This window comes from Coloeus monedula (assembly GCF_965178545.1).
Source record: "Coloeus monedula genome assembly, chromosome: 1".
Classification (NCBI taxonomy): Eukaryota; Metazoa; Chordata; class Aves; order Passeriformes; family Corvidae; genus Coloeus; species Coloeus monedula.
Window position 1 is genome coordinate 16,106,279 of NC_138781.1, and position 15,570 is coordinate 16,121,848.

A 15,570-nucleotide genomic window follows, 5' to 3' on the forward strand; every position below is an offset into this window, starting at 1 on the left:
CTCTAATTTTGTAACATTTGGATAACAAACCTAGAGGCTGGCATAAAGCTCCTCTTGGCACATTTTAAACATCTTTTAGTCTTATAAAAAGAAGCTTGTCCCACTAAGCTGTACGTTTGTTGGAGCTGTTTAACAGTAGCTGTGCCCTGCAGCTCTTTTAGTGATAAATGAGCCATTTCAAATAAGGGCAATTGCAGCCAACTGTGCAGAAGGAAGCATTAAAAAAAATTTGAATAGACATTTTTGAAGCTTAAAAATGCACAAACAAAGTATGTTAAATCAAAATATATGCTGCTCCTTTTAATGGAAAAGATTGCTACTGGCTAAGTCTGCCAGCTTCAATAGGTGTGCCAAAAAGCCAAGGAATCTGGCAGAATCCACAGATAGCAGTTCCATCTTTCATCTATATTTCTTTTCTGTATTTATCTTGCTTTAGAAAATGCAGAGAATGTCTTTTCCTTCCGACTTGGCACTATTTCCAAACCACAGAAATACACAGAGCAGCTTCTTGCAATTGTTTAGCTCCCTGCACCAGTCTTATCCTTGTGACTGTGTGAATCATTTCTTTCTAATTTGGCAATAATAAGAAAAAAAAGCATTAAAATATTTTTATGTTTATGGAAAAATATCTTAGCTGAACTGTCAGATATAAAATTAGTTTTCTTAATTGAGAGACACTGAGCTTAATGTGTAAAGACAGAATGCCAGGTAATTATTTTTGACATTCAGCTGATCAAAAATAGTTTCCTTGAATGTAAGGAGCTATTCAAAGAATCTGAACATAAGAAATACCAAGAACAAAGTTCTTCCTGTAGAATCAATCACTCAGTTCAGCTTGGCTTCAAGCCCTACTCATTGTAATCTCTCTTATGTCGCCATTTCAAAGAGCGCTCTGTGGTATCTTTTAAGTGATAGGGCACATCTTACTGATGTTGCTTTCAAGGTAAAGATACTAAGGAAAAGTCCATTTCAAGTGTGTGGATTATGGGATGGGCTCTAGTGTTAATGTTCCTAGTCAGTGTTCTGTACTTTGGCATCAAATCTAAACACCTGACAAGGCTGCCAGGTGGCATGAGGCTGATGAGAATTCTGTCCTGACTTGAGTGAGGGCAGGGACAGGATATGAATTGCTGATGCAATTATGCTCATTTAACAATCAGTAGCATGTAAAAGCTAAAATGTATCTTCTCCTGGACTATGAGTGAAAGTCCATATGATTTCATTTTATTGAAAATTTTATTTTAATTAATGGTGCTTTTATCTGCAAAGATAATTACTGGCTGTATTTATCAGCTGCTAGTCAGTGCAGAATTTCTTGCCATGGTTTATGATAATTCTTGATCTCTGGAAGCTTTGAAGAAAAAATTGTAATGTTAAAGTGAGAGAATATTAGCCAGTAACACTATTTAATTACCAAAAGAGTCTGATGCACTGCAAATTATATGCTACCTTTGGATTTAGGGAAACTGTAAAGCTAGATAGATGGTGCCTTTGGGTTCATTCTAGTCTACTCATTGCATTTGTGTTGAAGGTATAGATAAAAATAAAAAACCTCTCCATGACATAGAATTGGGAGAACAGCAACTCAAAAAGGTGCTTCCATACTGCTATATAGGTATGACAATTCCAAATACTGGACTCAGGCTAAGATACATAATTAGGGTTCTGTGGAAATAGAGAAAAGTTTAAAATATCAAGAAGGTCTTTAGAACACTTTAAATAAAAACTGCCCCTTTGAAGGTCCTGTCTTTCACCAGTTCTTGTCTACTGTCTACCCTGACCACAGGTGTGTGGGATGAATCCAGGTTTATTTGCTCTTTTTATCTCTTACATTGTATCTGTGCAATCTGCACAAATAAAACATTAATTAGACTTGATTAGCTCCTTCTCAGAATTCCAGAGAGGCGTAATTGCTGGACTCTAGAGGCATTATAAGCTAAGGGACTGTGTATATATCCAAAAAAAGGTCTGTCATACTTTTGCACTGGATCTACTGAACATTCATGGTATAGAGAATATTTTATTAGTCTTTTGCTTCTCAAAGCATGTTGTCTTTCCATCAGTTGATTACTCTATGTAGCGGGTTGAGTTCGAAACCGGGCAGAAACACCAATTAAATGTAGTGGTTTTGGTTCAAAATATTCATTACTTACTTGTTTTCCTTCTGTGAGATAAGAATTAGGAGAAAAGCAAAGCAGGCACAAACCTTAAACAGTTGCAGTACAATGAAAAAGCTTTATTACTAATAGAACTAAAAGTAAAGAGACAATAACAAAACAAAATTAAAGCAAATCCCCCCCCCCCCCTCCAGCCAGCACTTCTCTCCTTTTACCTAGCTCACACAAGGGATAACAAAACATGGGATGTTAGTCAGTGTTCCAGTTCTTGAAAAGTCTCTCTCTCATGCTTAAGGGAAAAAAAGGTTTTTCCTTCAGTTGCACGTGGTTCCCAAACTGCCACTAACAGCAGATCCGCCCGGAAACAAACAATCTGCTGTGTGTAGAACATCTCTCCCATGAAAAATCTCACAGTTCCTTCACACTGCAAAACATGGGCCATCACATGGGGTTATTCATCTTTTTAAGGATAAGTTCTTTTGTCCTGCACACAAAGGCTCTTCTTCGCCACAAGTCTCTTAACAGCCTCTTACTACTATAAAGCCTAGCATCGGCATTCTTCACAATCTTCACAGGCACACGAAGATACTCCATCCCCCCATGTTCTTCAAATGGATTAAAGAGACAAACAGTTTGTGGTATTACAATTTCTTACCACGGCATGCAAGAAGGTTTCTTTTAAGCTGCCCGCCAGAATCGCGGCCCCGCCCTCTTTTCTCCCGTCGCCATTTCCAGCTCCGTCCCATGTGACTCACTTCTTTTTCTCTCTGACTCTGACACCGCCATGCTGAAGGGTGTTCTTGTTCGGGCTTTACGGTGGGGAAAGCCTCGCTCCCTCTGTGCTGCTGGCTGCGTGGTGTCTTCTTCAGTTCAGCACGAAGTGTGCTGGCTGCAGACAGGAGGCTCTGCCGGCTCCCGTTGACTCCGCCGGCTCCGCGTGGAGAGGAGAGGGACCCGCCGGTCCCCAGAAGCCGCGCTGGATGGGTTTAGCTGTGAGCAGTCCATGGCTGGGTTTAGCTGCCTGTGGCTCTGAGGCAGCCCCCCCCCAGCCACCCAGGGATCGTGCCACAGCGTGGGGAGAGGGGGAAAGGGGCAGTGGCCCCGGCCCGGCCGGGCCCGGCGGGGCCGGGAGGCCCCGAGCTGCCCCCACCTCCCAGCAGGCGAGCTCCGACCAAAAAGGGGGAAGTCCCGCCTTTCTGTGCGGTTTAAATATGTAAATTGTGAGAAGCGTAATTGGTCTTAAAGACTGTCCATCAACTCAGGGTCAACCCAATACACTCTATTTGTGTGCAATAATCCTGTTACTGTTTGGAAGAATGGAATTGACCATGCTTGGATTTTAAGAAAGCATTGAGCAGCACTCTTCACCACGAACTGTTAAAGAAGTTAAAATGCTATGTGGTGAGAAGGCACAGTCCCAAAGAGGATAAATAACTCTTTAAAACTGAGGAATCAAAGTGTAAGAATTAGGATGAAGTTTTGGAGCCAGGGGATCTTGTCATTTAGTATTTCATAAATGATAATGGGAAGGGTGGTAAATGGTGGGGTCGCAAACTGCTGACAGTACAGTTCTCCATGGTAGTGCAGAGACAATTGCAAACTGCAATTCACAGTGCAGAGCCATGGAGGTCAAATCTCCTGTGCAAATACATCACAGCTCATTGCAAAGTTTTTCCCTTTCATGGATTTGCTACACTGAACAGTTTTGCATACTGCATGTGCAGAGGGACTGCCAGTAGTTATTGGTTAGAACTGAAAAGATGTCCAAATGTTTGGGTGAGGCAATAAAGTCCTTGCAAACAATTTGGACAGAAAAATGTTCAATGTAAGATACAGTTGGGGACACCATGAAACCCTGACTTTGATTGATCAGGCTGTTTCTGTTAATCTTTCTGCTCTTGGTCTCATAATCCAAGAATCCTCATAAAATTTGCAGTTAAATATAGGTGTTATTTATCTTTAAATTTTTGTTGACATCCTGGAGTGTGAGGGGAGAAACTGATAGTCTGTTTAATTCTTCAGCATCAGAAATTCATATGAGGGAATTGTATTTTGAGAAACCACTCTTTCACAAAATTTATAATATTCTGCATAAAGATACTTCTGTTCAGGGAAGGATGTTAAGTTTCTTAATTGTCATCATGAATCAAGCCCATGATGCACTGTTTAAATGAAAAAGTAGCATGTTTGAGTGGGGAGCTGGTGAAGTAGAGAGTACATTCCCCATGTGGGAGTAGTACTTTCTCTTAAACCAACTTCCACATATTGTTATTATTAGGTGGCAGAATGCCCCAAACATACTCACCCAAGAAAGTCCAACATGTGGTCAGTAATGTTCTTGTGCTTGCCCAGTGTTTTGAAATAATGTCTTGGGTAGCTGGTTAACTCCAACCATTTCATCCTACCTGAGAGACAAAGTAACCACCACACCAGGTTTAAATTGTGATTCTTTTTACCTTCTGCAGTAGAATTCAGGTAGAAGGTTCACATGATTTTTTTTTTTCCCTGTGTCAAAGCACAGAGTTGCATGGTTTTAGAAAATTAGTTTTCACATCTTCCCCCGCATGCTTTAACCAGCTTTAGCAAAGCTTTTACGCATGTGGTACAACCTCCACTTGCCCAAGCACAACTATAACTTTCTTTTTATAGAACTAAAAAAGCTCAAGCAAATGAATAAGCCAAAAACATTTCCAAAACCTGAAGCTTGGAATTGAAGTTGAAAATTTAATAAAAAAATTGAGAAAGAGGCTTTTGCTCTAATCAGAGAAAGTTTTAAATTTAACCTCAATTAATTTTTCATTCCCTACTTCACAGTTACAACTTTAGAGAGGGGAAGGAAGCAGTCAAGCTCTCTAATATTTCCTGGCTGACATACACAAGTCAGACAGGTATTATTGCTTGCTTGTTTGCATGCTACGCAGTATTTTTAAAAGTCTGTGATCTCACAAAGCTTCCAAAAACCAGCAGCCATTCAAGCACTTTGTGGACAGAGTCCTTGAGAGGCTTTGGAGAGATGTTTTGCTTATTTTTGAAAAAATATCTAACTCCCCTCTAAAGAACTGTATGCAAATCAAAAATACTTTGGTTGACTATGGCCTGACTGGAGTGCTAATTCAAGCAACTCCCTTTGTTTTAATCACCAAAAAACCAAAGTATGTATCTGACACAGTAAGTGTACATGGTAATGTTTTTCCACTACACAGACTTTTAAAAAGCACACAAATTTCCAGCACTTGTAAATATATCTATGACAACTGACCAGACTGTTCATAAAGAAATTTGGGTTGGTTATAGGAAGTTGACTCCGTAGTATAAAATAATCTGGTTTTCTCTAGTAACAAAAAAAGCAGTTTGAGAATCTTGGCAAATAAATGGTATCATACATTTAATTTTCTGATATCATACATTTAGACTTACCAGTATGAATGAACCTATTCATGTTCATGGACTATACATGTACCTTTGCCCATGAACAGCCCCAGATCTTTTCTTGCTTCATCACATTCAGTTTCACATTTGTATGAATAGAGCAGATCTGTGTTCATACCATCCATACATTTATTTACCCCGAGTTCTAATTGAACATTTTCTAGTACATTTACTTGTCTAAAATCAGATTATATGTTGAACAGTACCACTCATCTTCCAGTTTATGTAAATGTATGCACTGTTGCCACCCCCACATCTTAAAACATAAGACTATAGAACAGTCTTCTTGTGTGCCACAAAAAAAAAAAAAAACCAAACAATTTTAAAATACCCTGGCTCCTTATTTCAAATAAATGCTATTGTACAAATTCACAAGGAGAACATCCTGCTTTTATCCCCAGACTTTAATATGTAAGGTTTACTAGCAAAAGCACCTCACTGGTTTTGATTATAATGATTGTATATAGGAAGAGAGACAGACCTTTAGACCATTGCACCTAAAGCTATATTAACTTTAGAGATCAAAATCAGCACCTGCAATTGAATACAGAAGAGAGTTTCAAGTCAGTTCATGCATACCAATAGATCTAACACACTTTTAAAATACTGGTGCAGTCAGATTATGCTCTCTGACCCCTCTTCTCAGGATAAGATGCACATGAGAGAAACACGGCAAAATTTGTTAAAAGTCTGAAAACTGTAGTGTCCCTTTACTGCAGTTCAGTGTTGTCTTCAAAGACAGAATAGTTAGAGTGCATTTCAGGAATATCAGACAAACCAGAAGGAAAAAAACTCACATCATGTTTTCAGGGCATTGCTGAGAAATCAGGCAGAACCATTCAGAATGTCAGGGTTAAGGACAGCTTAAACCTCATTTTTTTCCTCTGACTTGCAGCTGATAGTTTATTTGCAACTTCCCCTGATTAAGGTTTATATAATCTTCGTATGATTGCTAGAGATAGGCAAATTTATAGTATTTCTATCCATAGTAATGTTAACAAATTTGAAACAAAACTGAATTAACAATTCTTTCTCCATGTCCTATACTACCTCCTCAGTAATGTTTGAGAAGGAAGGGAAAGGTAAAAGTCATGCTCCTGCAAAATGAAAAGGAAAGCAAAGAGTGAAAAAAAGGTAAGTATGGAAAAGGAGCAGGAAATACAAAGAAGAAAAATTGATCAGGCTTGCAATGATACAAAGGAAGGATAGTCCCCAACATGTTCCTGAGCCAAAGTAAATTATGAAAGGAAAGGGACATCCATGACATAAGTTCACTTTTTAGAATGTCCATTCCATATAATAAGTAAGCAGGCTCATAATTTAATCTTAATAAAGTTTATTTCCCATGAAATTAAAAAAAAAAAAATTGAACTGTCACTCTATTGAAAATACAGAAAAAGTTATTTATTCTCTCTATGCCACCAAAAGCCTTTTATATGTTAATCTTCTTTTGAAAACAACAATGAAATAAAAATAAAATACAGAAAGTGGTTCAAATAAAACTATGCTGTGAGACCCTTGGCTTCATCACTTTTGGATTATCATATCTGCCAATTGTTTTTTTATGGGATGAATTTCATATCCCATAAGACTTTTTGTACACTGGAACGTTCATGATAATTGAATTCTTTCTTAATATCGCACCAAACATCTTACAGCTGAATGTAGATTCAAGCTGTCTGCCTTTAAGGTCTTCAATTAGTTACATATAATTGTACCTTTTAAACAAAGATTAGAAATTATTTTGATCACTACTTTTATTTAGTTACTTCATCTTTGCATTATATGTTTATGTGTAGTTAGATTTACACCTGGAATAGTTGTCAATATTCCTCTGAAATCCTGTAAGTAGCCAACTGAGATGGGAAAACCTTTAAATTTAGTATATTTTAAAGTTGTCTGCAAATTTGCAGTTTTTAAACTATTCTATATTTCACCATTTGGCATTTTGTTGACTTTCTCCTTGACATTGATATTCACAGTTCTCTGCCCATTTATTATGTCTTTGCAGAGAAGGAGGGAATCCTTCTCTAAATAACTATGTAAGAAATGGACAGTAAAATAGATGAGGTGGAGAAAGAGCTGTAGAGTTTATTCATATTTTGTAGCTGTATAAACATTTGCAAGTATGTGTGTGTGTACCGTATTATAATTCCCTTTAGGCATTCGGGTTGTATGTATTTCTCCAAAGTAATGCAGTGCAACATTTAACCATATTAGTGAGTATGACAACTATATTCTTATTTTGTATGTTATTATTTTGTGGTCAAGAGATTTCTTTTCAAGAGTGCTGTTACAATTCAGATGTTGAAGAAATATGGCCCTTGTCCCAAATGCCTTTCAGTTTAGTTGTAACAAAAGAGGGGGCTAAACAAAATAGACAAAAATGGACAGCAGGTAGGAAAAATGGAAAAATGAAGCTGTACCCAGAAGGATTTTAAACTTCAGATCTATCATGGTGTAAAATCTGTTGTAGCTCACTGAAGCTCTTTATTCTAACAAAATAGTAAACATCTCATGGTAAAGTACCAGTAATCATATATTCAGAATCCTTTACTGAGACTATCAAGCCCTACTCTTCTTCTTCCCTCATTTCCTGGTATTTTGTGGGATTCATCTTGCCAACAGTCGTTTTGTCACAGGCAGTCACGTAGGAAAAATGACTTGCCAAGGATGAGTCACCTGTCCTAAGTCCTGAGAAAGTTGAGATGGTTTAAGTGCACAACAAACTGCAGACAAGTTTATTCTCATCATAACTTAAAGTCCTGCACCTCTTTGCAGGAAGTGCACAGGTTTTCTGGCTCCTGTACTCTTCCTGAGGGAGGAAGGGAAAGATGAGAAAGAAGAGACAGTTCCTGGCCAGCCTGCCAGCTGCCACTGCGTTCAGGTGTGCCTTAGCCCAAGCTGCATCCTTTGGACCTCCTCATACCCCCCAGCCATTCTTGAGTGATTCAGAAAGTTGTCCTTTTCCTGTGGCTGCCAGAATGGAGATGTGCTTCATGGGAGAGAGAAAAGACAGAAATAGGACAAGAAAGGAAAAGAAACCAGGTGTAATCTTCCCAGAATTTCTCCCACACCAGCCAGAGAGCTTCAGTTTTACCTCTTTATGTTCAGAATGAGTGAACTAGGCTGCACTAGAGGTTGCTCTGACTTTAGTCCTGGAGAGGAGAGACCCTGTGCAAGGGGGAATCAGCACAGTGAGTGTCAGCCCTGCCCATCCTTCCCCTTTACTGGAATTTCTTGGTACTGGATTTTGTACAGCTGCTAGCTCAGAGTGTTACCTAGTGCATGGGACTTTAGTTTGAAATCTGTTTTCTTTGCGCCCCCTGAGAAATGAAAAAGAAAACAAAAACACGTCAGAACTTACATGAGCATCTTCTTCTTAAGAGTCTGGGTATGGTACATGTTGTCTTACCCTTTCATTCAGCTGAAAGGGGAAATCAGGAAATTGGCCTGAATTTTAGTTTAGAAACAGTGACTTAGCTTAACCTTCATTATGCTTTGATTGTGGAGTATGTTTTATTATTTATAATTTAATTTTATGAGAAGTATTTTCATAGGAATATGTGTAACGTAACACTCAAACTAGGTGCTTTAATATTTTCCAGTGTGCAATATGGTGTTGAAAGTTAGAAAATGCTGGCTGGATCTAGACTGATACTTTCTTGGATAAGCTTCTACCATATGCTTTTATTTAAAGCATTCTTTTTTTCTTTTAGGTTAGATTTATAAAAAACACGTGAAAAATGTCTTTTTTATGTCTTTTTTTGTAAAAGAAGTGTTACGCAATTAGAAAATCACAGCACTAGAAATTTAGCATCCTTCAGGAAATGTTGCATGTAAAAGAAGCCAGATACTAAATCTAAATTTAAAAAAAAAAAAAAAGAAGAAGGCGAGTCCTACCACCAACTGGAAATGCTATGTCAATCTACAAGATGTTGTACTGAAGTATATGTCTTTAGTTCCAGGAATTTTAAGCTCTATCTGAACTCTGAGTAGCTTCCCAGTATAGATATGAATCTTGTTGAAGGAGTTTGTCCATATTTCCTTCTGATTAGAAAAATTCAAATAAGATTTGCTTTACAGGGAAGAAAACCTAAAGAAGCCAGGACAAAAAGGGCATAAATATTTTTTTATATAGTTATTCTTTATTCATAATTTTCTTTCATGTTCACAAGACTCTGGAGTATTGAATAGGCTGATCTTTTATCTGTTTTGTGTGAGCAGGGGAGCCTCTTTATTACAGCTTTGTTTTACACTTTCCATTGTTTTAGAAAATTTGTTGTGGACACATCCCATGACTAACCCCTTATTTAGAGATTATTCCATGCGAACCTCTATACTTCCTGAAAACAGGACACCCTATGCTTCCTGCCTCCCCACTCCAAGTCTGGAAGCTGCAGTGACTGTGGCTGAAGGAAAGTGAGTAATTCTAAGTTATTGTAACCAGTACATGGAGACCGTCTGAGATTTTTTCAGATTTAGGGTTTGTTGGTACACTACTTACCTCTGCTTTTTCTGCTTTTAAACCCCCTTGGGCTACTTCTTTATAGAAGTTAAAAATTCTAGAAAGACATCACTGTTTGCAGTGATACAGGCTAGAGACCACCATGCTGAGGAGCAGTTTCACTGAAAAGGGTATGGAGATTTTGTAGACAAAAAGCAGAACATCAGCCAGCAATGTGTACTGACAGCAAAGAAGTCACAACACTACGCTTACAGCAGGAGCACAGCCAGCAGGTTGAGGGAAGTGATTGTTCCCCTCAGTACTTATTAGATCACACCTAGAATACTGCACCCAGCTTTGGCCTTTGATGTGGGAAAGATAAACCATAATAGGTTCAGCAGAGGACCACCAGGATGGTCAGGACCTGGAGCACTTGCTCTATGAGGAGAAACTAAGGAAACTGGGCCTTTTCAGCCTGGAGAAGAGAGAGCTTTAAGTGGACTCAGTAGCAGCCTTGCAGTTCCTACAGGGACTTCAGTCATCAAAAAGGTGGGCTAGGCTTTTCACAGTGATGCATGGCAAGAGGATGAGAAACAATGAGCATAAACTAAATCAAGAGTAACTGACTGAGCACAGGGAAAACCTTTTGCCCTACCAGGTCAGTCAAACACTGCACTAGGTTGCCAAAGATGTTGTGCCATCTCTAGCCTTGAAGTTTTTCAAGATCAGACTTAAAAACTCTGGGCAACTCAGTCGAACTTTGTATCTGACTCTGCTTTGAGCCTGACACAAGGCTAGAGACCTCCTGAGATCACCTCCATTCTGAATTACTCTGTGATTGTGTTGTCAAAACATAGTATCACAATTCTGGGGTAGTAATGGCAAAATCTTAATTGTTCTGAATATTTAAATGATTTGGCTGTGCATTGCTTTTGGAATCCAGAAATGCTACATATGCCCTGTAAGTTCTCCAAACAGCTTGTATTTGTGCTTATTTACTGGTGTGACGTGCAAACTGTGCAAAAATATTGGACTCTAGCCTTAGAATAGAGATACCTGCCAACAGAAAATGAAGGCTACATGGCGCTGCAAATGCTTTCTCTGTCTATGGAAAGTGCCTTTTGTGTGCCAGAAAGAAGCATTTATACCACATGCTTTTTTTACTGCTTCTCACATCTGTTAACATTTACATGTGTCAGAAAACAATACCTGAACAGTAAAGGGAAGGGATACATGAAGTTCAAGGGTGTTATATCAAGAAAAATGACGTGCCATATTGCACTAATACTTTGGAATAAAAAAAAAGGAAAAAGATTTCTTGTCAAATACACTTAATACATAGGTGTAGTTTGTATATGCTATCTAAGAACACATTTCCATACCTGAACTGGATGACCCAAATGGCCAATAAATGGAACTGAACCCATGAAAGGGTCAAGGAGTGATAATCAGGAGGTGAAAGAATTATAAATGTCTCGGTTTATTAAAAAAAATAATAATTTTTTATTTCATTTAAGGTAGGATTTATATCAAAATCTTCCAAGTTGGATTCCTAAATACAGAATTACCTACTTCTATTGAAATATTTTGCATTTTTTATAATCTTCTCTTCAGCTGTCTTTTTGTTAGTACAAAAGGAATAGGTTAACTGACAAATGTTGCTGTATATCCTCCGTCCTTAGAGGCAGCTACTGTATTGGGCAGTGTTTCCAAGAATAGTCCTTTGAAGTCTCACTGTGCAAATCCTGAGAAACAGTGTAGTACTGGATTTTGTATGACGTGGCAGTTCTTGCAGATGTTAGTTACCACTGGCAAGTGATTTAGAAGAGCAGCAAATTAGAGAGAAACTGATCCTTGATCCCCTGAACACAGAAGGAAAAAATAAGTATTTGATACCTTTGTAAAAATTGGTGTTTGCATTGATTGCATTTGTAGCACTAATTCTTTAGGCATCTGTTTGGGTCCTTGGAACCAGTGTCATGCAGGATTCTGTTCTTTGATGCCTCACCCTGATTTTCCAAAATGCACCTGCAACAAAGAGCACAGACCCTCCCCTACAGCTATTGTCATTGCTTAATATTGAATTCTCTGTGGAAAGAGACAGAAAAATAGCTATTCTCCTATGTCTTTTCAGCCTAGGAAGAACTGATGGCTAAAATAAGAGAGAATTAAGCTTGAATTGAGTCCTACCTAATGTGTAGTCATAATAAAGGCAAAGGTCAATTTTTGTTTTTTCCTATGTTTCTACTAGATATGTATCTCCGAAACATTATTTTTGTGATGAACATCTGCTCTTCCACATGGATACAAGTCATATATGAAATTATTATGGATGTTAGAGTTCCACACTCACTACACTGCAAAAGCCTTGCATTAGATCTGTGAAGATGCAATGAATAATCACATAAGGCAGATAGTTTCCTTGCCCCCAAATTTAAAACCTTACCAAAACCACCATATGAACAGCATGTGCATACATATTTTTGGGTTTGAGTCAGGGATATGAAGGATTTATAGCAGTTTTCTTCTGTAAATTGCACAAGAAAGTTGTGAGGCACCCAAGGAAGCATTTGGTAATTTAAGGTGGTGAGAAATCAGCTCATGGCAAATGGCAAAAAAGAAAGATCTTCATCCAGCAGTATTTCTGAAGAAAAAAATCAAGTTAGGCATTTGATACGACTTGCATTCTGGTCTTTGTGCTTTGTAGAGCAGCTTTATCATTACAGGTAGACCTGGGGTCTCCTTGGTCTTAAGTCCACTGACTTCTCTGGTTGCTGACCCTGGCCCACGTTTTGCACACAAAATAAAGTATAGGAACATAAACCTTTCTTGTATCATTTCTTCTCATGTCATTTTAACTCTGGCATATCCTTTCAGAAGTGTTCATATTTTAAGAATCCTACCTAGCTACTTGGACCTAGACATCTGATTACAGTAATGGAAATTTTAAGAAGGATTGCTAGAAAAAATTATCATTGATGCTTAATTGACATAATACTCTCTCTGATGTAATTCAAGCCTATCACAGGCACTCTTACATGTTGCATGGAGGGGTCAAAGGGTGAAAGGTGACTGGAAAGATGCTTGTTTTGTACATTTGGCTAACACAAATACTTCCTCAAGTACAAAATGCTTTGATCTCCCTAAGTAAATGCCATATGTGTGCAGCTGTGGCCCATGCCTCACGACTGCTGGAAGGTTAGGAAAAGGTAGCGTATGAATTTGATGTCTGCATTCAATTTATGCTTTTATATTTAGCAGTTCATAATTTTGTGTAATATTTTAGCTGTATGAAAAATATGCACCAGAGTTGAGTGATAACAGATTTCTCTGTGGTTTAACTCAACATTGTTTGGGTGAATACAGATTCCTAAGTATTGCAGACTGAAAATACAGGTTTTAATTAGAGTTGTCTGAGCTTCAAAATACCTGAACGCACATTAAGCCTGGCAAATTTTCAGAAATCTGGGGATTGCGTGGAGCTGATTTAAGCTAAGCAAGAGTCTTTTCTTTTCCAGCTCTATTGCATTTGCAGTTGCATCACTGACTTGCAACACAGTGAAGTGAGAGCCAAACCCATTATTAATGGTTTTCTGATATGTAAAAATGTTTTATCACCAAGGCCTGTCTTCTGTCATACTAATGTTGAACAGTACCTTACTCCCAGGGACTTTCCACTGAAAAATTTGAATGATTTCCAGAGTAAAGGGTCTACTACACATGACTGAAAAGTTAAAGCAGCTCCAGAAGTTTGGTGCCTTTCTTGCTTGAGCTTTTGTTTTTCACTTCTACATGCAAATGTTTAAGACTGATATGCCCAGATCTATATCCCTCAAGATGTTTAACATGAGTGTTTTTCTGTGACAATAAAGAAACCTACTGCAGTCAATGGGACACAAGGATCATGAAACCAGTTTCATGATCAAGACCAAAAAAAAAAAAAAAAATCATGGCTTTGTTTATTAAAAATCTTGAGCATGTACAATTATACTGGTGTACCTTGGGGGGAAAATTGTGACTCACATAAAACATGTGCAATTTCTCCTTATAATAAAAAAAACCAAGTCACAACCAATAGACAGACATGTTACAATAACCAAAAAATAAGACATGAAAATATCAATTCACTGGACAAATATGATAAAATATAGTGCATTGCACTTTTATGTGGATGTTAATACATATATGTTTACAGAAGTATACATGTAGTAGATACATGCCTATATCTAATGCAGTGTTGTTAATATGACTGTTGGTATTTTATTTACCAGGAGTGTGAGTAAATTCATGCATTGTTCTAGATATGATTTGAACATCACTGAAACAGAAGCACACTGATTTGGTTTTTTCTGCTCTGTGTTTTTGCTAGCTCCTACTGGCCATGGTAGGCTCTACAGATGACACTCTGCAGGAGGCAGCAGCTGGTTGCATAGCAAACATTCGCAGATTGGCTCTGGCAACAGAAAAAGCAAAATATGGCTGATGCTTCAGCAGCTTTTACCAACACACTTGTTTAGCAATTCAGCTACATTTAAATACATGATTACTCCTTCTAGAATCTGTATTTCATAGCAGAGCTTATCTAGCTGAGGATAATTTAATAAAAACAAATCTGTGGAAACTTAGGTTTGTTTTTAAGTTATTGGTTTGTCGCCCCTAGGTTTGATAAAATACTTATACCTAATTTTCTGTGTCTTTTAGCATTAAATCCATCAAAAGACTATCAGTTAAGACTTGTCAAAAACATTTTCTACTTTTGATATGCTTTAATTTTAATTCATTGTGGGTATAAATATTTTTGCTTATCTGTGACATAACAATAAATTTTCCTTCTCTGCGTGTGTGATTATGCAGCAATTTATGAATGTCTTGAAAAATTCCCTGCATTATAAACTTGCCCAGTCATCCTCTCGTGCTTTTGCATGTTTGATCACTTGTGAGTCATGGGAGAGCAGAAAATGCAGATACATGAATCTCACATCTGGTGTTATATTAAGACTGCAAACAGCTGTAGCAATAGACATCGCTCCAAATTTCCCATTTCTACCAACATCAAACAAAATAGTGCTTAATTTTATAAGTAGTGGTGAAATGTATTTTAATTAACACGTTTAACTCAGCTCTAAATAAAGAATCCAATATTAGATTTAGATTTGCACATTATTTTTTTGTGGGGTTTTTTTCATTTTTTCAAGACAACATTGTATTGATGTAGTTACTTTTTATCTATATAAAATTATGTTCGGAATTACAGTTGCTTTCAAAAAACCACAGAAATTATTATTGATATTATAAATTGCAGACCCACTGTACATACCATGCTAAACAAATAATGCTGAGGTATTTCTTTGAGAGCAGTAATGTCTTAATTACAAGCACAGACTGCTGACAAAAATGAAAAAAAGCAAATGTTTAAATGACTTGAATTTGTCAAAGACTTGCTTCTGAATTATTTTTTTATTTCCCTTAATAATGAACAATTTTCTTGGTTTAGAAGCATTTTGTAACTTCATTATTTTCCTCCAACTAGCAAGACTTCTCAAGGAGACTAATTTCCTTACTGACAGAACTTTCTAA

The 15,570-nt window shown here is 37.5% G+C and overlaps 1 protein-coding gene across 1 annotated transcript in view; it reads left to right on the plus strand.

Moving 5' to 3' along the window:
• Window positions 1-14,476, plus strand: part of ODAD2 (outer dynein arm docking complex subunit 2) — a gene marked incomplete at both ends in the record, with an annotated part of 74,183 nt that extends 59,707 nt beyond the window's left edge. Inside the window, 1 exon segment of the mRNA XM_082295241.1 lies at window positions 14,363-14,476. Coding sequence (XP_082151367.1) covers window positions 14,363-14,476 — 114 coding nt within the window.
• Between the last annotated feature and the right edge of the window lie 1,094 nt (window positions 14,477-15,570).